Source organism: Cetorhinus maximus, chromosome 7 (assembly GCF_964194155.1).
Source record: "Cetorhinus maximus chromosome 7, sCetMax3.hap1.1, whole genome shotgun sequence".
NCBI classification, from domain to species: Eukaryota; Metazoa; Chordata; class Chondrichthyes; order Lamniformes; family Cetorhinidae; genus Cetorhinus; species Cetorhinus maximus.
The window spans coordinates 109101666-109125700 of NC_135885.1; the positions used below are offsets into that span (position 1 = coordinate 109101666).

General features: G+C 44.6%; 1 protein-coding gene across 1 annotated transcript in view; it reads right to left on the reverse strand.

Annotated features, from left to right (window-relative positions):
• bcl9 (BCL9 transcription coactivator) overlaps positions 1 to 24035 on the reverse strand; it is a 478755-nt gene that overhangs the window by 264604 nt on the left and 190116 nt on the right. Inside the window, exons 2-3 of the mRNA XM_078545908.1 lie at positions 18080 to 18178; positions 17345 to 17637 (exon numbers count right to left, since the gene is read on the reverse strand). Of these exons, the coding sequence (XP_078402034.1) occupies positions 17345 to 17637; positions 18080 to 18133 (347 nt within the window). The 5' untranslated portion in view covers positions 18134 to 18178. The remainder of the gene's footprint in view (positions 1 to 17344; positions 17638 to 18079; positions 18179 to 24035) is intronic.

Here is a 24035-nt window from a genome sequence, read left to right on the forward strand (position 1 = left end):
CGAGGGAGCATTGCAACAGCTGCAAGAGTTAAATAGTGAGTCTGAGAGGGAGTAGCGAGACAGCAGTGAGAGATAAACAGTGAAACGGAGAGGATGCAGTGATTCAGCAGCAAGGTTTTAAAGAGAGAGACTGAGAGGGAGCAGTGAGACAGCAGTGAGAGTTTCAACATAGAGTCTGAGAGGCGGCAGTGAGACAGCAATATGAGTTTAAAGAGTGTGTTTGAGAGGTCAAGTGAGTGAGCTGAGAGAGTTAAAACAGCTAGTCTGAGAGGGAGCTGTGAGAGAGCAGGGAGAGCTTAAATAGTGAATCTTAGAGGAAACATTGAGACCAAAAGCAGGAGTTTAAACACTGAGTCTGACAGGGAGCAGAGATACAGCAGCAAGATATAAACAGTGAGTCTGAGGGTGAGCAGCAAGAGTTTAAACAATGATTCTGAAAGGGGTCAGTGAGGCAGCAGCACAAGTTTAAACAGTGAGTTTGACAGGTAGTAGTGATACAGCAATGAGAGTTTCAGCAGTGTATCTGAAAGGGATCAGTGAGACAGCAGCAAGAGATTAAACAGTGAATCTCAGAGGGAGCAGTAATACAGCAGTGAGAGTTTAAACAGTAAGACTGAGAGAGCAGTGAGACAGCAGCATGAGGATAAACAGTGAATCTGAGATGGAGCAGCGAGACAGCGGCAAGGGGTTAAACAGTGAATCTGAGAGGAAGCAGTGAGAGAGCAGTGACAGTTTAAACATTGAGCCTGAGAGGCAGCAGTGAGACAGCAACAAGAGTTTCACAGAAGACAGTGAGATAACAGCTAGTGTTCAAGGAGCGAGTTTGAATGGATTGAGACAGCTGCAACAGTTTATACAGTGATTCCAAGATGGAGCATTGAGACAACAGCCAGTGTTTAAGCAGTGAGTCTGAGAGGGAGCAGAGAGACAGCAGCAAGAATATAAAGAGAGAGTCCGAGAGGTAACAGTGGGACAGCAGCAAAAGTTTAAACAGTGAACCTGAGAGGGAGCAGTGTGACAGCAGCAAGAGGTTAAACAGTGAGTCTGAGTGGGAGCAGTGTGACAGCAGTAAGAGGTTAAACAGTGAGTCTGAGTGGGAGCAGTGTGACAGCAGTAAGAGGTTAAACAGTGAGTCTGCGTGGGAGCAGTGTGACAGCAGTAAGAGGTTAAACAGTGAGTCTGAGTGAGAGCAGTGTGACAGCAGTAAGAGGTTAAACAGTGAGTCTGAGTGGGAGCAGTGTGACAGCAGTAAGAGGTTAAACAGTGAGTCTGAGTGGGAGCAGTGTGACAGCAGTAAGAGGTTAAACAGTGAGTCTGAGTGGGAGCAGTGTGACAGCAGTAAGAGGTTAAACAGTGAGTCTGAGTGGGAGCGGTGAGGCAACAGCAAGAGTTTAAACAGTGAATAAGAGAATCAGCAGTGAGACAGCAGCATGAGTTTAAAGAGTATGTTTGAGAGGGCCAGGGAGTGAGCTGCGAGTGTTAAAATAGCGAGTCTGAGAGGGAGCTGTGAGAGCGCAGGCAGACTTTAAATAGTGAGTCTTCGAGGGAGCATTATGACAAAAGCGAGAGTTTAAACACTGAGTCTGAGGGGCCAGAGAGACAGCAGCGAGAGAAAAACAGCGAGTCTGAGAGGGAGTACTAAGACAGCAGTGAGAGTTTCAACAGTGAATCTGAGAGCGAGCAGTGAGACAGCATCAAGAGTTTAAACAGTGAGTCTGACAGGTAGAATTGATGCAGCAATGCGAGTTACAACAGTGTATCTGAGAGGGAGCAGTGAGACAGCAGCAAGAGCTTAAACAGTGAGCCTCAGAGGGAGCATTGAGACAGCAGCGAAAGTTTGAACATTGTATCTGAGAGGGAGCATGAGACAGCATCAAGAGATTCAACAGGGAGTCTGAGATGGAGCAGCGAGACAACAGCAAGAAATCAAGCAAAGAGTCTGAGAGTGAGACACCATCAAGAGATTAAACATTGAGTCTGAGAGTGAGTAATGAGAGAGCAGCGAGTGTTTAAACAGTGAGTCTGAGAGGTAGCAGTAATACAGCAATGAGACTTTAAACAGTGAGACTGCATGGGAGCAGTGAGACAGCAGAGAGGGGTTAAACAGTGAGTCGGAGAGAGAGCAGAGAGACAGCAGCGAGAGAAAAACAGTGAGTCTGTGAGGGAGCATTGAGACAACTGTGATAGTTTCAACAGTGTACCTGAGAGGGAGCAGTGAGACTGCAGCGTGAATATAAAGAGAGTCCGAGAGTTAATAGCGGGACAGCAGCAAGATTTTAAACAGTGAGCCTAAAAGGGAGCTGTGAGGCAACAGCAACAGTTTAAACAGTGAATAAGAGAATCAGCAGTGACACAGCAGCATGAGTTTAAAGAGTGTGTTTGAGAGGGCCAGGGAGTGAGCTGCGACTGTTAAAACAGCGAGTCTGAGAGAGAGCTGTGAGAGTATAGGCAGAATTAAATAGTGAGTCTTAGATAGAGCATTGTGACACAGTGTGTATTTAAACACTGAGTCTGAGAGGGAGCAGAGAGGCAGCAGCGAGGGAAAAACAACGAGTCTGAGAGGGAGCAGTGAGGTAGCAGCAAGAGTTTAAACAGTGAATCTGATAGGGATAGTGAGACAGCAGCAAGAGTTTCAACCGTGCATCTGAGAAGGAGCATTAAGGCAGCAGCGGGAGTTTCAACTGTGCATCTGAGAGGGAGCAATGAGACAGCAGCGAGAGTTTAAACAGAGTGCCTGAGAGGACACAGTGGGACATCAGTGAGAGTTCAAAGAGCGAGTTTGAGAGGGAGCATTGAGACAGCTGCAAGAGCTTAAACAGTAAGCCGGAGAGGGGGCATTGAGACAAAAGCCAGAGTTTAAACAATGAGGCTCAGGGGGAGCAGAGAGACAGCAGCGAGAGATAAACAGCAAGACTGAGAGGGAACAGTGAGACAGTAGTGAGATTTTAAAGAGAGAGTCTGAGAGGGAGCAGTGATACAGAAACGAGGGTTTAAACCGTGAGTCTGAGATGGAGCAGTGAGACAGCAGCAAAACTTTAAACAGCGAGCCTGAGAGGGTGCAGTAGACAGCTGCGAGAGTTAAAACTGTGAGCCTGAAAGGCTGCTGTGTGACAGCAGCAAGAGAGTAAACAGTAAGTCTGAGAGGGCGCAGCAAGGCAGCAGTGAGATTTTAAGCAGTGAATCTGAGATGGAGCATTCAGACAGCAGCGAGACGTTAAACAGTGAATCTGAGACAGAGCACTGAAACAGCAGCGAGAGTTTCAATCGTGAATCTGAGAGGGAGCAGTGAGACAGCAGCAAAACTTTAAACAGCGAGTCTGTGAGGGAGCAGAGAGACAGCAGCAAAACTTTAAACAGCGAGTCTGTGAGGGAGCAGAGAGACAGTAGCAAAACTTTAAACAGCGAGTCTGTGAGGGAGCAGAGAGACAGCAGCAAAACTTTAAACAGCGAGTCTATGAGGGAGCAGTGAGACAGCAGCGAAAGTTTCAGCAGTCAGTCTTTAATGGAGCAGTAAGACAGCAGCAAGAAGTTAAACAGTGAGTCTGAGAGGGAGCAGAGAGACAGCAGAGAGGGGTTAAACAGTGAAGCGGAGAGAGAGCAGAGAGACAGCAGCGAGAGAAAAACGGTGAGTCTGAGAGGGAGCATTCAGACAACTGTGATAGTTTCAACAGTTTACCTGAGAGGGAGCAGTGAGACTGCAGCAAGAGGTTAAACAGTGAATCTGAGAGGGAGCAGTGAGACTGCAGCGCGAATATAAAGAGAGTCCGAGAGTTAACAGTGGGACAGCAGCAAGATTTTAAACAGTGAGCCTAAAAAGGAGCTGTGAGGCAACAGCAACAGTTTAAACAGTGAATAAGAGAATCAGCAGTGAGACAGCAGCATGAGTTTAAAGAGTGTGTTTGAGAGGGCCAGGGAGTGAGCTGCGACTGTTAAAACAGCGAGTCTGAAAGGGAGCTGTGAGATTATAGGCAGAATTAAATAGTGAGTCTTAGATAGAGCATTGTGACACAGTGTGTATTTAAACACTGAGTCTGAGAGGGAGCAGAGAGGCAGCAGCGAGGGAAAAACAACGAGTCTGAGAGGGAGCAGTGAGGTAGCAGCAAGAGTTTAAACAGTGAATCTGATAGGGATAGTGAGACAGCAGCAAGAGTTTCAACCGTGCATCTGAGAAGGAGCATTAAGGCAGCAGCGGGAGTTTCAACTGTGCATCTGAGAGGGAGCAATGAGACAGCAGCGAGAGTTTAAACAGAGTGCCTGAGAGGACACAGTGGGACATCAGTGAGAGTTCAAAGAGCGAGTTTGAGAGGGAGCATTGAGACAACTGCAAGAGCTTAAACAGTGAGTCAGAGAGGGGGCATTGAGACAAAAGCCAGAGTTTAAACAATGAGGCTCAGGGGGAGCAGAGAGACAGCAGCGAGAGATAAACAGCAAGACTGAGAGGGAACAGTGAGACAGTAGTGAGATTAAACAAGCGAGGCAGCAGCAAGACCTTTAACAGTGAGCCTGTGACTGAGCATTGAGACAGCAGCAGTTTAAGCAGTGATTCCAAGGTGGAGCAGTGAGAGTTCAAAGAGCAAGTTTGAGAGGGATCAGTGAGACAGCAGGGAGATTTAAACAGTGAGTCTGAAAGGGAACATTGAGACAACAGCGAGAGTTTAAAGAGAGTCTTGGAGGGAGCAGTGAGACAGCAGCGATAGTTTCAACAGTGAGTCTGATAGGGTACAGTGAGACAGCAGCGATATTTTAAACAGTGAACCTGAGAGGGAGCAGTGAGACAGCAGCAAGAGTGAGCAGTGAGAGAGAAGTGAGAGATTAAACAGCAATTCTGAGAGGGAGCAGTGAGACAGCAATGGGAGATAGAGAACAAGTCTGAAAGAAAGCGGTGGGACAGCAGTGGGAGTTTATACTGTGAGTCTGAGATGGAGCAGCGAGATGGACATCAGAGTGTTTAAACAGAGACAATGAGAGGGAGCAGAGAGACACCAGTGAGTTGCGAGCGGGCAGTGAGATAGCAGTGAGAGTTTAAACAGCAAGTCTGAGAGGGAGCAGTGAAAGAGCAGGGAGAGTTAAAAAATGAGACTCGCAGGGAGCATTGAGACAGAAGCCAGAATTTAAACAGCGAGTCTGAAATGGAGCAGTGAGGCAGGAGGGAGGGTTTAAAAAGGGAGATGGAGATGGAGAAGTGAGACAGCAACCAGACTTTAAACAGAGTCTGAGATGGAGCAGTGAGACATGCAGAAAGAAGTAAAGTGAGTCTGAGAGGGAGCAGTGAGACAAAAGAGAGTGTTCAAACAGAGAGTCTGAGTGGGAGCAGGGAGACTGCAGCAAGACTTTAAACACTGAGTCTCAGAGGGAGCAGTGAGCCAGCAGTGAGAGTTTAAAGAGAGTCTGAGTGGGAGCAGTGGGACAGCAGCAAGGCTTTAAACAAAAAGTCTGAGAGCGAGCAGTGAGAGAGCAATGAGAGTTTAAATAGTGAGTCTGAGAGGGAGGAGTGAGACAGCAGGGAGAGTTTAAAAAGTGAGTCTGCGAGAGGGCAGTGAGACAGCAGCAAGACTTTAAACACTGAGTCTCAGAGGGAGAAGTGAGACAGCTCTGAGAGTTTAAACTGTGAGTCTGAGATGGAGCAGTGAGACAGTAGCAACAGTTTGAACGATCAGTCTGAGAGGGAGCAGTGAGCCAGCAGTGAGAATTTAAACTGTGTCTGAGAGGGAGCAGTGAGCCAGCAGTGAGAATTTAAACAGCAAGTCTCAGGGGGAGAGATGAGACAGCAGTGAGAGTTTTACCAGTGAGTCTGAGAGGGAGCAGTGAGGCAGCAGCGAAAATTTAAACCATGTGTCTGAGAGGAAGCAGTGAGGCAGCACCAAGAGTTTCAAAAGCGAGTCTGAGGGGGAGCAGTGAGACAGTAGGAGTGTTTAAAAAGTGAGTCTGAGAGGGAGAAATGAGATACCAATGAGACTTTAAACAGTGTGTCTGAGACGGAGCAGTGAGACATCAGCAAGAGGTGAACAGTGGGTCTGAGACGGAGCAGTGAGACATCAGCAAGAGGTGAACAGTGGGACTGAGAGACAGCAGTGAGACATCAGCAAGAGGTGAACAGTGGGACTGAGAGACAGCAGTGAGACATCAGCAAGAGGTGAACAGTGGGTCTGAGAGGGAGCAGTGAGACATCAGCAAGAGGTGAACAGTGGGTCTGAGAGACAGCAGTGAGACATCAGCAAGAGGTGAACAGTGGGTCTGAGAGGGAGCAGTGAGACATCAGCAAGAGGTGAACAGTGGGTCTGAGAGACAGCAGTGAGACATCAGCAAGAGGTGAACAGTGGGTCTGAGAGGGAGCAGTGAGACATCAGCAAGAGGTGAACAGTGGGACTGAGAGAGAGCAGTGAGACATCAGCAAGAGGTGAACAGTGGGACTGAGAGGGAGCAGTGAGACATCAGCAAGAGGTGAACAGTGGGACTGAGAGACAGCAGTGAGACATCAGCAAGAGGTGAACAGTGGGTCTGAGAGACAGCAGTGAGACATCAGCAAGAGGTGAACAGTGGGTCTGAGAGGGAGCAGTGAGACATCAGCAAGAGGTGAACAGTGGGTCTGAGAGACAGCAGTGAGACATCAGCAAGAGGTGAACAGTGGGACTGAGAGACAGCAGTGAGACATCAGCAAGAGGTGAACAGTGGGTCTGAGAGGGAGCAGTGAGACATCAGCAAGAGGTGAACAGTGGGTCTGAGAGAGAGCAGTGAGACATCAGCAAGAGGTGAACAGTGGGTCTGAGAGACAGCAGTGAGACATCAGCAAGAGGTGAACAGTGGGACTGAGAGACAGCAGTGAGACATCAGCAAGAGGTGAACAGTGGGACTGAGAGACAGCAGTGAGACATCAGCAAGAGGTGAACAGTGGGTCTGAGAGAGAGCAGTGAGACATCAGCAAGAGGTGAACAGTGGGTCTGAGAGACAGCAGTGAGACATCAGCAAGAGGTGAACAGTGGGACTGAGAGACAGCAGTGAGACATCAGCAAGAGGTGAGCAGTGGGTCTGAGAGACAGCAGTGAGACATCAGCAAGAGGTGAACAGTGGGACTGAGAGAGAGCAGTGAGACATCAGCAAGAGGTGAACAGTGGGTCTGAGAGACAGCAGTGAGACATCAGCAAGAGGTGAACAGTGGGACTGAGAGACAGCAGTGAGACATCAGCAAGAGGTGAACAGTGGGTCTGAGAGACAGCAGTGAGACATCAGCAAGAGGTGAACAGTGGGACTGAGAGACAGCAGTGAGACATCAGCAAGGGGTAAACAGTGAGTCCGAGAGACAGCAGTGAGACATCAGCAAGAGGTGAACAGTGGGTCTGAGAGACAGCAGTGAGACATCAGCAAGAGGTGAACAGTGGGACTGAGAGACAGCAGTGAGACATCAGCAAGAGGTGAACAGTGGGTCTGAGAGGGAGCAGTGAGACATCAGCAAGAGGTGAACAGTGGGACTGAGAGACAGCAGTGAGACATCAGCAAGAGGTGAACAGTGGGACTGAGAGACAGCAGTGAGACATCAGCAAGAGGTGAACAGTGGGTCTGAGAGACAGCAGTGAGACATCAGCAAGAGGTGAACAGTGGGTCTGAGAGACAGCAGTGAGACATCAGCAAGAGGTGAACAGTGGGACTGAGAGACAGCAGTGAGACATCAGCAAGAGGTGAACAGTGGGACTGAGAGACAGCAGTGAGACATCAGCAAGAGGTGAACAGTGGGACTGAGAGAGAGCAGTGAGACATCAGCAGGAGGTGAACAGTGGGTCTGAGAGGGAGCAGTGAGACATCAGCAGGAGGTGAACAGTGGGTCTGAGAGAGAGCAGTGAGACATCAGCAAGAGGTGAACAGTGGGACTGAGAGAGAGCAGTGAGACATCAGCAAGGGGTAAACACTGGGACTGAGAGACAGCAGTGAGACATCAGCAAGAGGTGAACAGTGGGACTGAGAGAGAGCAGTGAGACATCAGCAAGAGGTGAACAGTGGGTCTGAGAGGGAGCAGTGAGACATCAGCAAGGGGTAAACAGTGAGTGCGAGAGAGAGCAGTGAGACATCAGAGAGTGTTCAAACAAAGAGTCTTGCGACATTTTATTATGTTAAAGGTGCTATATAAATACATGTTGTTGATGTGATTAAAGTCTCCTTGTTTTTTTAACATTTGCCAACAACCTACCTCATCTATCTCCTTCTCACAATTTGGGGCTGTATCAAAAGCTATTAGTAATGTAACAGCTCCTTCTCTGTTTCTTCATTCAAATCAAATAGATTTAGTCCTGGAGCTATCCATTATTTCCTTTCTACTTAGAACTGGAGGTTTTTTGTTACATTGAGTAGCATTGCTGCCTCTGAGCCAGAAACTCTGGGTTCAAGCCAAGAATATAAGTAGAAGCAGGTATAGACCATACGGCCCATCAAACCTGCTTCAACATTCAATGTGATCATGGCTGATCTTGGGCTTCAACTCCATTTTCCCACCTAAATGCATTCAACGGTGGAGCATCCACAACGCTCTGGGGTAGAGAATTCCAAAGAGTCACAATTCTTTGAGTGAAGTAATTTCTCCTCATCTCAGTCCTAAATGTTTGACCCCTTATCCTGACACTGTGTCCCCATGTTTTATATTCCCCGACCAGTGGATACAATCTCTCAGCATCTACCCTATCAAGCTGTTTCAGAATTTTGTAGGTGTCAATGAGATCACCTCTCATTCTTCTAAACTCCAGAGAATCTAAACCTAATTTGCTTAGCCTCTCATCATAGGACAACATTCTCATCCCAAGGACCAATCTAGTAAACCTTTGCTGTACTGCCTCCAATGCCAGTATATCCTTTCTTTGGTCTTCTTTATTCTTATACTCCAATCCTCTTGCAATAAAGGCTAACTTGCCATTTGCCTTCCTATTTGCTTGCTGCACCTGCATGCTCATTTTCTGCATTCCTTGTACAAGCATACCCAAGTCTATTTAGACATCAACGCTCACAGTTTCACACCTTTCAAAAATTATTCTTTTTTATTCTTGTGAACAAAGTGAATAACTTCACACTTCCCTACATTATACTCCATTGATCATCTTGTTGCCCATTCACTTAACCTGTCTATATCCCTTTGCAGCCTCTGTGTCCTCCCCATGGCTCACTTTCCCACTTAGCTTGCTGTCATCAGCAAACTTTGATACACTACTATATCACTTCATCTAAGCCATTAATGTAGATTAAAATAGCTGACACCCCAGCACTGATCTTTGCATCTTTCCATTATTCACTGCTTGCCAGCTTGAAAACATTCCATTTATACCCACTCTCTGCTTCTTATCCATTAACCAGTCCTCCATCCAAGCTAATATATTATTCCCTTCTCAATGAGCTCTAATCTTGCCTATTAACCTTTTGTGTGGCACCTTATCAAATGCCTTTTGGAAATCCAGGTATACTGCATCTCCTGGTTTCCCTTTATCTACCCTACTAGTTACATCCTAAAAAAACTCTAATAAACAGGATTTCCCTTTAATAAAACCATGTTGACTTGTTCTAATCATGCTTTGCTTTTCTAAGTGCACTGTTGAAACTTCCTTAATAATAGATCCCAGCATTTTCCCAACAACTGATGTTAGGCTAACTGACCTGTAGTTCACTGTTTTCTCCCTCCCTTCTTTCTTGAAAAGTGGTGTAAAATTTGCCAACTTCCAATTGAATGGGAATGTTCCCTAATCTAAGGAATTATGGAAAATCACAGCCAGGGCATCCACTATCTCTGCCTAGTGTGTACGCCATCAGGTCCTGGGATTTGTCGAAATTTAGTCTCTCAAGTTTTGCCAATACTTTTTCTCTGTTGATATCAATTTCCTTAATTTCCTCACTCTTTTTAGTCCCTAGGTTACTGTCTATTTCTGGTATGAAATTTGTGTCATCTACTGAGAAGACAGGCACAAAATATTTGTTCAATGTCTCTGCCATTTCTTCATTCCCCATGATAATTTCTCCTGTCTTTGTTTCTAAGGGGCCAATGTTTACTTTAGCTACTTTCTTGCCTTTATATATTTATATAAACTCTTACAATTTGTTTTTACATTTCTGGTTAGTTTACTCTCATATTCCATTTTTTTCCCCTTTTTATCAACTTTTTGATCGCCTTCTGCTTGTTTCTAAAACATTCCCAATCCTCAGACTTGCTATGGTTTTTTGCAACATTGTAAGCCTCTTTTAATCTAATAACTATCCTTAACTTCCTGAATGGACCAGGGATGGGGCTTTCTCATTGAGGTTTTGTTTTTCAATGGAATGTATTTGTGTTGAAAATTTTGAATTGTTTCTTTAAATGTCATCTTTAACTATCAGGGCTACCCCTCCTTGCCATTCTGTTTGTCTTTCTGAAATATTGTGTACCCTGGACTATTTGTTTCCCATCCTTGATCACCTTGTAACTATGGGTGGAAGTTTCTGGTTCAGGCATCGTCGTGGACAGGATGGGAAAATTTGGAGACCAGTCAAACATCAACTGGCTCTCCAAATTTTTCTGTCCCGCCCGTGAAGATGCCCACCGCTGGCAAGACCAAAAATTCCCAGCCCATGTCTCTGTCATGAGGATTACATCTAAATAATTTACCTCTATTTGTGTCACTAGTTTAACTAGCTTATTGCAGGTGCTTCATGCATTCAGGCAAATAACCTTTAATTTCAATTATTTACTCATACTCCCTGCAATGTCCTTATTTGCTGACGTACAATTTTTGTTAACCTCTTAGTCCCTTCCTGTCCCACTCTGCTGGTCTTCACTCACATTGCTATACTATTCTGATGCCTCAACCTTTCTTTTTGGATTCCGAAATCTCTCTTCACCCAAACTCCACCCCCCCACTCTGTTAGTTTAAAGCCCTGTCCACAGCCCCTGTTACACGATTGGTCAGGACATTGGTCTCAGCCCAGTTCAAGTGGATCCCATCTCTATTGAATAGCTCACTCTTCCTTGAGTACAGATGCCAGTGCCTACACCACTGTTTGAGCCACGCATTTAAATTTCTAATCTGCTTTACCCTATGGCAATTGGTAACAATGCTCATGTAGCAATGCAGAGATGATTATTTTTGATGTTCTGCAGTTAAATATGGTCCCAAACTCCTCAAATTCTCTTAGCAAAGCATCGTTCCTGGTTATACCTATGCGTCAGTTCCCGCATGGACCATGACAACTAGATCCTCCCCATCCAACTTCCTCTCCAGCCTTGAGGAGATTCCTTAACCCTGGCACCAGGCAGGCAACACAACCTGTGGAGCTCTCAGTTGCAGCTGCGGAGAGCAATATCTATCTTCCTAACTATGCTGTTTCCTTTCACTGCCACATCCCTGTTCATTCCACCCACTCCAGGGCCTGATGGCCAAGGCAAGTGTGTTCATAATGTGGCCAAACATGTTGAGGATCAATTTGTAATTCCTTCCAACATGCACCAATGGCAGTCAATAAGAGTGGGAGAGATCCCTTGTCAGCAATGTGATGGAAAGAAATTGGAGCCTCTAACATCACTATCCATTGCTCCAGCGCTACAACATGTATGCAAAAGTGTAAATCATGACAGCAACTCAGATTCCTTGGTGGGCTGGTTGGATCAGCTGGCTGGATGGACGGTGTGGATCAGATTGGAGCAAGCTGCGTGGGGTTCTATCCCGGTTCTGGCTGGGGTGGATTCGCAACCTGCCTCCTTGCCCTACTTGTGGTCAAGGTTGTGGCACTGAAGGTTGGGGTAGGGAACTGAAGAAGACTTAGAACTGTGGAAGCATCCTTATTCAATAGTATCATACCTTTTTTTTCCTTCTGTATCATTCCTGAACACTGTACTTGGTAATTAGGAATATTAAGAACACATTTCTGGTCATGCTCAAACCACTTTTCTGTTAATGAAATCATGTCAATGGAAATGATTTTGAGTATGATTTTTTGAAGATACAGCAGATTTCTTCTAGTTACATTGAAAAGTAATCAAAAATGAAACATAACATCCTTACTTTTCTAAAGTATTATTTTTCTAAAAATAGTTATTTCTCTAAAAAATAAATACAGAATATTATTAAGTTCCTATACAACAATCATCTCACTTCCTCCAAATAAAAGGTGTGGCTATGGGTAGCCGCATGAGTCCCAGTTATGCCTATCTCTTTATGGGGTTTGTGGAACATTCCTTGTTCCAGTCCTACTCAGGCCCCCTCCCACAACTTTTTTCTCAGTACATCGATGACTGTTTCAGTACCACTTCATGCTCTTGTCTGGGCCTGGAAAAATATATCAAATTTGCTTCCAATTTCCACCCTCCATCACCTTCTCATGGTCTATCTCAATACCTCCCTTTCCTTCCTTGACCTCTCTGTCTCAATTTCTGGTGATAAATTGTCCACCAATATTCATTATGAGCCCACCGACTTCCACAGCTACCTCGAATACAGATCCTAACACCCTGCTTCCTATAAAGAGTCCATCCCATTCTCTCAGTTCCTTTGTCTCCATCGCACATGTTCTGATGATGCCACTTTCAAAAACAGTTCCTCTGACATGTCTTCCTTCTTCCTTAACCAAGGTTTTCCACCCACGGTGGTTGACAGGGCCCTCAACTTTGTCCGACCCATCTCCCGCGCATCCGCCCTCACACCTTCCCCTCCCTCCCAGAACCATGATAGAGTCCCCCTTGTCCTCACTTATCACCCCACCAGCCTCCGCATTCAAAGGATCATCCTCCGCCATTTCCGCCAACTCCAGCATGATGCCACCACCAAACACATCTTCCCTTCAGCCCCCCTGTCAGCTTTCCACAGGGACCATTCCCTCCGGGACACCCTGGTCCACTCCTCCATCACCCCCAACCCCTCATCTCCCTCCCACGGAATCTTCCCATGCAACTGCAGAAGGTGTAACACCTGTCCCTTCACCTCTCTCTCCTTGCTGCCCAAGGGCCAAAACACTCCATTCAAGTGAAGCAGCGCTTCACTTGCACCTCCTTCAATTTGGTCTACTGCATTCCCAATCCGGTCTCCTCTACATTGGAGAGGCCAAACACAGACTGGGTGATCACTTTGCAGAACACCTTCGGTCTGTCCTCAAGCATGACCTAGGCCTTCCTGTCTCTTGCCATTTCAACACCCCATCCTGTTCTCATGCCCACATGTCCATCCTTGGCCTGCTGCAATGTTCCAGTGAAGCCCAATGCAAACTGGAGGAACAGCACCGCATCTTCCGATTAGGCACTTTACAGCCTTCCAGACTTAACATTGAGTTCAACAACTTCAGACCATGAGCTCTCTCCTCCATCCTCACCCACCTTTTGCAATATTCATTCTCATTTCTTAATTTTTATTTTTTATGCACTTATTTATATTTCTATTTTTACTTAAATTCATTTTATGTCATTGTTTTAGCCTATTTTCAATCTTTTTTCCAACCACCATCCCCTCCCCCGATTAGGGCCATCTGTCACCTATTCATGATGTTCTTTCCAGAGTGCTTACCCTTGTCCTGCTATTATCACACTCTGCTCTCCAACAGACCTTAATGCCACCACTAGCTCCTCCATTAGCCAGTATCACTATCATTAATATCCCATTGTCCTTTTGTCCATGACATCTTTCGCAATCTTTCCTTTGCCTCCACCTATCAGTAATCTTCTACCCAGCTTCACCTGCTCCACCCCACCTTGAACAGTATAAATTTCATTACATTTTACTTCTCTTTAGCTCTGAAGAAGAGTCATAAGGACTTGAAATGTTAATTTTTTTTTCTCCACAGATGCTGTTAGACCTGCTGAGTTTATCCAGTATTTTCTGTTTTTGTTTCAGATTTCCAGCAACCACAGTATTTTGCTTTTACCCTATATAACAATGTTTATTTCTCTTTTTTCCCCTGATTTTAATGTACCTCTGGTACCATATTTTATCAGAGAACAAAGCAGGAGCCACATTCGGTGGTCACCTGCTCCAACAAACACATCAAAGTTGCTTTGGATATTGAAACAGGTCTTGCAAAAAGTGCAATATTGTAAACCTACAGCATTTAATCAGTTCAAATGTCATTCTTGACCAAACAAGGTTTTTATTGGGATACAGAGTTTGAATTTAATCATGCACACTACCAAGGACATATGGGGGAAGTCTACATTTAGAAACTCAGATACTTATATCCCCAGGATTTTAGTATGTGAATAGAAAAATTAACTACTTAAGGTTTTTGTTAAATATGTATTTTGTAGGAATGTGTTCAATTGACCCATCGAAATTCCCTTCCTAATCCCCATGCTATGGTGATGCATGGTGTCCTATAGCCAAGCTACATTTTCCTCTTTGTCTTCCCTTTCTTATCTGTAGTCTTTCTCATGATGGACCCCACCATCTTCTATTGACGCCTATCCACTGTTTTCCAGATCAGTATGGCTGCCCAAGCTTGGTGTCACTCCTATTTATTCAAAAGCCGACAGAGTGTTTCCAGAACTGATCTCTCCTTCCACCTCAGCAATGTTATCTCTGGGAGCTCCAAAGATCAAACCTTGCCCCCCTTCTAACACAAAAATACAATTCCACCACCAAACATATCTTCCCTTCACCACCCCCCGCCCCCCTCTCCTGTCAGCATTCTCTCCGGAACACCCTGGTCCACTCCTCCATCACCCCCAACACCTCACACCCCTCCAATGGCACCTTCCCATGCAATCACAGAAGGTGCAACACCTGCCCCTTTACTTCCTCCCTCCTCACCCTCCAAGGGCCCAAACATTTCTTTCAGGTGAAGCAGCGCTTCACTTGCACCTCCTTCAATTTTATCTACTGCATTCGCTGCTCCCAATGCAGTCTCCTCTACATTGGAGAAACCAAACGCAGACTGGGTGACTACTTCACTTTCGGTCTGTCCATAAGCATGACCCAGATCTTCCTGTCACTTGTCATTTCAACACACCATCCTGCTCTCATGCCCACATGTCCATCCTTGGCCTGCTGCAATGTTGCAGTGAAGCCCAATGCAAACTGGAGGAACAGCACCTCATCTTCCAATTAGGCACTTTACGGCCTTCTGGACTTAACATTGAGTTCAACAATTTCAGACCGTGAACTCTCTCCTCCATCCCCACCCCTTTTTATACCCTTTTTTCGATATTCATTTTAATTTTTTAATTTTTATTTTTCATTTTTTCATTTTTATTTTTATCCACTTATTTTTATTTTTATTTATTTTCACTTTTATTCATTGTTTTATCCCTCCCTTTTATCCTATTTTCAATCTTTTTTCCCACCACCATTCCCTCCCCCAACCCCACCCCACAAGGGCCATCTGTCACTTGTTCATGTCGCTCTTTCCAGAGTGCTTACCCTTGTCCTGATATTATCACATTCTGCTTTCTGATCTTAATGCCACCATCAGCACCTCCTTTAGCCAATATCACTAGCATTAACACCCCTTTGTCCTTTTGTTCATGACAACACTGTCAATCTCACCTTTGCCCCCACCTATCGCTGGCCTTCTATCCAGCTTCACCTGCTCCACCCCCACTAAACAGTATAAATTTCATCACATTTTTACTTCTCTTTAGCTCTGAAGAAGAGTCATACGGGCTGGAAATTGTAACTCTGTTTTTTTTTCTCCCCACAGATGCTGTAAGACCTGCTGAATTTTTCCAGCATTTTCTGTTTTTGTTACTTAATTGTCCACTGTACAATTTTTCTGATGTCTTCTTGTATTATGTTGCATTCTTCCTCAGTGATAGTTACATCACCAATCTGGTATCATTTGCAAAATCTTATGTTGGGTTACTTATTCCTAAATCCAGATCAGCAATTTAAATTATGAATAATAGTGGTGTCAACACTGATCCTTGTGGAACACCACTTTCTCTATTCCTCCAATCTGAATAATTATCCTTGATCCTTACTCTCTACTTTCTATTTTGTAGCTAATTTTCTAATAATTCAGCCACTTGTTCCAATTCCACATACTCTAACCTCTGCCATGAGCCTTCTCAAAGGCCTTTGGAAAATCCAAGTGTAGGCTATCCACTACATTACTCTTGTTGATTCTTTCATTTACCTCTTCAAAGAATTCTATCAGGTTAGTTAAACATGATTTAGCCTTTTGGAATCCATGCTGACTTTTTCTTAAATTATATTGTCTCCACCAATGCCTGCGTTGTCATACTACTTGCTGAATTCCAGTTTTGGATGAATCACAATTTTGTTTAATTAAACTTTAGGAAGACCAGAGTCATTGCCTTCTGCTCCAGCCACAAATTCCATCACTACTTTCGTAATATTACTCACTCCTGCCTTAGCCCATCTACTGACATCTTTTCCATGCTTTTGTCACCTCCAAACTTGACTATTCTAATACTCTCCAAACCAGTCTTGATTCAACTCATTTTACAAACTTCAGCTGTATCCATCTCTGCTGCCTGTATCCTATACCACATCAAATTCACCTATGATTTCTGTGTTCATTGATCTAGGTTGACTCTCAGTCTTCCAATATTGCAAATTTATAATACTCATCTTTGTGTTTACATCTCTTCCTGGTCTCATCCTATCCTATCTCTATAACCTACTTTGGCCGTTACACTTCCCTCAGAGCTCTGTAGCATGGAACATCATGCCAGTATTGCACTGCCTCCCAAGTTTCAAAATTGGCAAGTACACATTCAGCCAGGAGTGATATTGAGGCTTCCTTTACCCAAACCTGAACCGGGCAAATAAGGAGCCTAAAATCTGTGAAAGGTTCCCGTCACCAGACTAGTTTGTCCTGAAACTACACTCTGGGAAACCAGCCATACAGAACACTGGCAACTTAAAGATAAGCTACTCCCGACCCAATATTAAACCACTCATCTTGCAAACCAAACCCTGACCTCAATATATCCGATCTCTCTCCACACCCGGACTCTGAGCCTCAATCTCCCTCACCCCAGCCCTAAGATCCCTGAATCAGACAGCTGCCAGCTGGCACAAATCACCATTTCCCCTGATTTCTCCTCTCCACCCAACTCAAAACCCAGTCCATCATTTTCACCATTCATCTTCCTGGACTCCTCCTGTAACATTGTTCCCAAGCGAGACAGGTCAAAGGCCCATTATCAGAGATTATTCGGACCTCACCATTTCTGCACAGAATATTTAGCACACACAAGGGAATTTTGTTCTGGAATTTATAAAGCTTTGACCAAGCAGCTTTACACCTGTTTTTTTTTATTTGGGCAGGTTAATGATCAGTATAGAAGAGGAGTGATCTGGTTTATCTCTTGTTTTCCATGAGTTTTTCACCCCAACTTTATCATTACATTTTTTAACATGAAAATATCCACACATACTTTTTCATTGACCCTTACCTTTGTACAGTTCCAGATGGTGAGTTCTTCATCTTTGTATTATTTGAATGAATTGAGGGAAGAGCAGTTGTTATTCCGGATGAAGAGGTTAAGTGCTTATGCGGGCTCAGGGTCTTCAGTGTTTTTAGGTTTGTCTGGGAATTTGTAAACATTTGGTCACAATCCTTTTGTTCATCTTTTTCCTTTTTTGCTCGCTCTTTCTTGTTGAAGTGGATTCGCTCTTCTTGCACGTCCAGCATTCTTTGTATTTGTGCCTGCTCCTGCTGAAAGAATTCTTGCATTTCCAAGGCACACTGTAAAATTCAAGAAGCAGAGTTCACTTTAAGAAAGAATAGATTTTGATGAATTGTTGAAAGTTAGTACAGCAGGTGAACAGGATCTAAGCATAGATTTGCAATGACCTGCCTAGCGCCTGAATTTCCACTATCCCTTCAGGCACACATAGCTCCATTAAATATAGGACTTCTTAGCTCGCAGCCTGCATTCAACAGGCTAAGCGAACCAAAATGATTTGTGCCTCCTCAGTTTCCACCTCCATTTTATTGTATATGTATTTTCTATCATTTTAACTGCAGCTTAATGGTGTTTAAAATATTCCTTCACATGTTCTTTTCATAAAAAAATAAAGCATTCCTGGAAGCTTCATTTAAAACTAAAATCATGCTAAGCAGTGGTGCATATTTCACTTTTTAACAAACAAGTTTACAGTGTAATAGATCAATCAGTTCATCATACCTGTACGTGCTCTTTACACTGCAATACCATCTCCCCATAGCCCTGTATCTTCATCCATTTCAGATGTTTATCTAATTTTGTCTGCAAAGAAGTTTTGATCTCTAACTTATCCACTCCCTCTGGCAAAACTCTAACAACCCTCAAACCTGTTCTGCCATTCAATTCGATCATGGTTGCCAATCTTAAGTATATGACCACTTGTCACTGTTCAGAGTTGCACAATCTGTAAAATTTATTTAAATTCAGTGAGCATCATTCGTGAAGTTGTAAGTGATAACTAAATTCCAGAATACTCCAATCATCTTCAACAACTCCCATAAACAAGTCATTTTTTGGCCCTTTGCCTGGATGCTTCCTGACAAAATCTGGATTAACAACTTTTCAAAACATTCCATATGGCCAGAATTTTACATCCTGCGGGTGGGCAGGTGCCCGAGCTGAAGGGACGTGAAATAGTGCAAAATGAAGTCAGGGGAGCATCCTAACATCATCGTACATTCGCGTGATATTGCGTTCGGCGGGTGCGTATGGCAGTCGGAAGCACACACGCCGACAAGAGGACAATTAAACCCATTGACAATGCAATTAACAGCGATTTTATGTGGCCCGCCAATATTTACTGTTGGTGGACGGGCCAGTCTCCCAGGCAGCATTCACACTTTTGCTCAAACCTCGATCCAGGGCTGGATGAAATCTCCATGGGGAAATAAAATAAAAAGAGAAATCTAGCTACTGTTTTTTTATGAGGTATGCTTTCAGGTGCTTGATTGCGCTGCATGGATATATTTTGCAGCATTTTTATCATTCCCTTTATTCTGTGGAGGACTGCAGCTCCATGGGGCAGCTGGCTGCCTTCAGGGAGCTCACTAGAAGTGTTCACCCGCACCCTCAGATAGGTCAGCGCCCGCCCTCTTCACGCCCCCGCCTGCATTTCTCAGCGCGCATTTCATGCTGGGTGGCCGTTAATTGGCCAGCCAGCATGAAATCGCGGTCGGGGGCCGATCGCGGCTGGAGGCCCATTTCCTGTCCGCTTCCAGACCTGCTGATCACGGACGCCCAACAATCAAAAATTCAGGCCTATATGACATCATTGCTATGTTCAAAGAGTTAATTCTTCATAAACATTTAATGTTGTGCTTTATATTTGTGCCATTAGAATCAATGTTCTTTGGCTCATATTCTAGAGAATACTAACTTCAAACTTGCATTTATCTTTATAAAAAATCTTGATTCTTTAAAAAATATATCAAATGCTTTGAAATAAAAACAGTAATTGCTGGAAAAACTCAGCAGGTCGAACAGCATCTGTGGAGAGAAAAAACAGAGTTAACATTTCGAGTCCATATGACTTTTCTTCAGAGCTAAAGAGAAGTGAAAATGCAATGAAATTTATACTATTTAAAGGGAGTGGAGCAGGTGTAGCTGGATAGAAGGCCAGCAATAGGTGGGGGCAAAGGAGAGATTGCCAAAGATGTCATGAACAAAAGGACAAAGGGGTGTTAATGGTAGTGATAAGGGCTAAAAAAGGTGCTGATGGTGGTACTAAGATCAGAAAGCAGAATGTGATAATATCAGGACAAGGGCAAGCACTGTGGAAAGAGCGACATGAACAAGTGACAGACGGCCCTTGTGGGGTTGGGGGAGGGGATGGTTGTGGGAAAAAGATTGAAAATAGGATAAAAAGTGGGGATAAAACAATGAATAAAAATGAAAATAAATAAATATAAAAATAAGTGGATAAAAAATAAAAATAAAAGATGGAAATGAATATTGAAAAAAGAGGATAAAAAAGGGGTGAGGATGGAGGAGAGAGTTCATGGTCTGAAGTTGTTGAACTTAATGTTAAGTCTGGAAGGCTGTAAAGTGCCTGATCTTCCTTCCACAGCTTCCAACCTCAGTCTCCCCTGGGCAGCCCACTTCTACCTCCTCCCCAAAATCCACAAACAGGACTGTCCCGGTAGACTGATCGTGTCAGCCTGTTCCTGTCCCACGGAACTCATTTCTTCCTATCTTAAGTCCGTTCTCTCTACTCTTGTCCAGTCTCTTCCCAACTACATCTGCGATTCCTCTGATTCCCTACATCATATCAACAATTTCCAGTTCCCTAGCCCTAAGCGCCTCCTGTTCACCATGAACGTCCAATCCCTCTACACCTCCATCCCCAGCAGGATGGTCTGAGGGCTCTCCGCTTCTTCCTCGAATAGAGGCCTGAACAATCCCCATCCACCACCACTCTCCTCCACCTGGCTGAACTTGTTCTCTCACTGAACAATTTCTCCTTAAACTTGCCTCACTTCCTCCAATTAAAAGGTGTGGCTATGAGTACCCGCATGGGCCCCAGTTATGCCTGTCTCTTTATGGGGTATGTGGAACGTGTTCCTTGTTCCAGTCCTACTCAGGTTCCCTCCCACAACTCTTTTTTTGGTATATCAACGACTGTTTCGGTGCTGCTTCATGCTCTCATCTGGGCCTGGAAAAATGTATCAATTTTGCTTCCAATTTCCACCCCTCCATCACCTTCACATGGTCCATCTCTGACACTCCCTTCTCTTCCTTGACCTCTCTGTCTCAATTTCGAGTGATCGACTGTCCACCAATATCCACTACAAGCCTACCGACTCCCACAGCTACCTCGACTACAGCTCCTCACACCCCGCTTCCTGTAAGGCCTCCACCCCATTCTCTCAGTTCCTTCGCCTCCGTCACATCTGTTCTGATGATGTCACTTTCCAAAACGGTTCTACTGACATGTCTTCCTTCTTCCTGAACTGAAGTTTCCCTCCAACTGTGGTTGACAGGGCCCTCAACTGTGTCCTACCCAACTCCTGCGCCTCTGCCCTCACACCTTCTTATCCCTCCCAGAACAATGAAAGGGTCCCCCTTGTCCTTACTTTTCACCCCACCAGCCTCCACATTCAAATGATCATCCTCCGCCATTTCCGCCAACTCCAGCATGATGCACCACCAAACACATCTTCCCTGCAAACCGCCTGTCGGCACTCCATCAGAACCATTCCCTCCAGAACCCCCTGGTCCACTCCTCCATCACCCCCAACACCTAATCCCCCTCCCACTGCACCTTACCACGCAATCGCAGAGGGTGCAACACCAGCCCCTTTACCTTCTCCCTCCTCACCGTTCAAGAGCCCAAACATTCCTTTCAGGTGAAGCAGTGCTTCACTTGCACCTCCTTCAATTTAGTCTACTGCATTCGCTGCTCCCAATGCGGTTTCCTCTACATTGGAGAGACCAAACGCAGACTGGGTGACCGCTTTGTGGAACACCTTCAATCTGTCCGCAAGCATGACCCAGACCTCCCTGTCGCTTGCCATTTCAACACACCACCCTGCTCTCATGCCCACATGTCCATCCTTGGCCTGCTGCAATGTTCCAGTGAAGCCCAATGCAAACTGGAGGAACAGTACCTCATCTCCGACTAGGCACTTTACAGCCTTCCAGACTTAACATTGAATTTAACAACTTCAAACCATGAACTCTCCTTTCCATCCTTACCCCTTTTTTATCCCATTTTTTCAGTATTCATTTCCATTTTTTATTTTTATTTTTCATCCACTTATTTTTATTTTCATTTATTTTCATTTTTATTCATTGTTTTATCCCTCCCTTTTATCCTATTTTCAATCTTTTTCTCACAACTGTCCCCTCCCCCCACCCCCACAAGGGCCATCTGTCACTTGTTCATGTCGCTCTTTCCACAGTGCTTACCCTTGTCCTGACATTATCACATTCTGCTTTCTGATCTTAGTGCCACCATCAGCACCTTTTTTAGCCCTTACCACTACCATTAACACCCCTTTGTCCTTTTGTTCATGACATCTTTGGCAATCTCTCCTTTGCCCCCACCTATCGCTGGCCTTCTATCCAGCTACACCTGCTCCACCCCCATTAAACAGTATAAATTTCATCACATTTTTACTTCTCTTTAGCTCTGAAGAGCTATACGGACTTGAAATGTTAACTCTGTTTCTTCTCTTCAAGGATGCTGTTCAACCTGCTGAGTTTCTCCAGCATTTTCTGATGTTGTTTCAGATCCAGCATCCGCAGTATTTTGCATATATCAAATACTTTGTTTTGCACAGTCAAAATTATGACACAAGGTGCTAAAAAAACTTTTTATTCGAATGATATTCAGAGTAAAATTTAAATGCACCAGTTTAACTATTCCCCTACAATGAAGCACTTCCTCAGTAATGTACTTGAAGTGGCTGCCTAGTTTATGTGTTCAGATTCAGTAGTGGGGATTACACCAAAAACCTGTTTTGTAGCTGTTATAGAATACACCGACATCAGATTATAGATTATATTTTATATTATCTTAGAATTAATTTGCTCAAAGAGTGATGAGAATGTGAACTCTTAACCAAATGGAGTGCTTGAGATTACCCACATTGAAGGGGAAGCCAGATAAGTAAATTAGGCAGAAGGAATAGAACAATGTGTGGATATGTGGAGAGAGAAAGAGAGACGAGAGTCCATTAAAGAGCATGGAGAGAGAGAGGCGAGAGTCCATTAAAGAGCGCAGAGAGAAAGACGCAAGTGCAGGGAAAGCAGCTGATTGGGGAATAGAATTGGTGAGTATTTCTAGTCTCTAAAGAAAAAGTAAGGTCTTTAGTTTGTGTTTAGGCCTCAAGTCTTTTTCTTCTCTTTTCCTAAAAATAACTTAAGCATAAAATTGATACTGGTGTGTTAAAAAAAAATTACACTAAAGTGGAAAGAGCAGGGATAGTGGGGTAATTAATTAATAAATTAAATAAAATACGATAGCGATGGCAGGACAGGTGATGTGTTGCTGCTGCAGCAGCATGTGTGAGCTGCTGGACACCAGTTTGATCCAGAGTGAACACACCTATAGTAAGTGTTTGCAGCTCGAGGAACTTTGGATCCGAGTTAAGGAGCTGAAGTCTGAGCTGCAGACATTGCGCCACATCAGGGAGGGGGAAAGCTACCTGGACACTTTACTCCAAGAGGCGGTCACACCCCTCAGATTAGTTAAATCAAATTTGGTCTGTGATCAGGGGCAGGAAGGTGTGACTGCAGGTTAAGCAGGTATGGGGATGTTCGAGGAGCCTCAACCCCTGCAACTGTCCAACAGTTACGAGGTTCTTGCAAGCTGTGTGGACAAGAGCAGGGACTGCAACGAGGATAAGCGAACTGACCACGGCACCATGGTACAGAGAGCCATTCAAGTGGAGGGAGTAAATAGGAACATAGTAGTGGTAGGGGACAGTATAATTAGGGGGATAGATACTGTTCTCTGCAGACGTGAGCATGAGTCCCGAAGACTGTGTTCCCTGCACGGGGCTGGAGAGGAACTTAGAGCAGGAGGGGAGGGATCCAGTTGTTGTTGTCCATGTTGGTACCAATGACATTCATAAGACTAGAAAGGAGGTTCTGCTGAAAGAATTTGAATGGTTAGGAGCTAAATTAAAAAGCAAAACCTCCAAAGTAATAATCTCGGGATTACTACCTGAGCCACAGGCAAACTGGCATAGGGTAAATAAAGTAAAGGAGTTAAATATGTGTCTCTAAGGTTGGTGTGGGAGGGATGGGTTTCAGTTCATGGGGCACTGGCACCAGTACTGGGGTAGAAAGGAGCTGTTCCGGTGGAATGGGCTTCACTTAAACCGTGCTGGGACCAGCGTCCTGGCTAATCTAATGCCTAGAGCTGTAGAGAGGGCTTTAAACTAAATAGAAAGGGGGAGGGCTCTGGAGAGGGGATACGTAGGCTTACAAAACAAAATGATATGGCAGCTTTGCAGGGGAGCTATTTAGGTAATGACACCCAGAGTGTGATAGAAAGGGATAGAGTGTACAAACATTAAAAAAACAGCAAATAGGGTCAAAGGGGGAAAAAATGGTAAAAAGGCAAAATTAATGGCTCATTACTTAAATGCAATTAGTATTTGGAACAAAATAAATGAATTAACGGCACAAA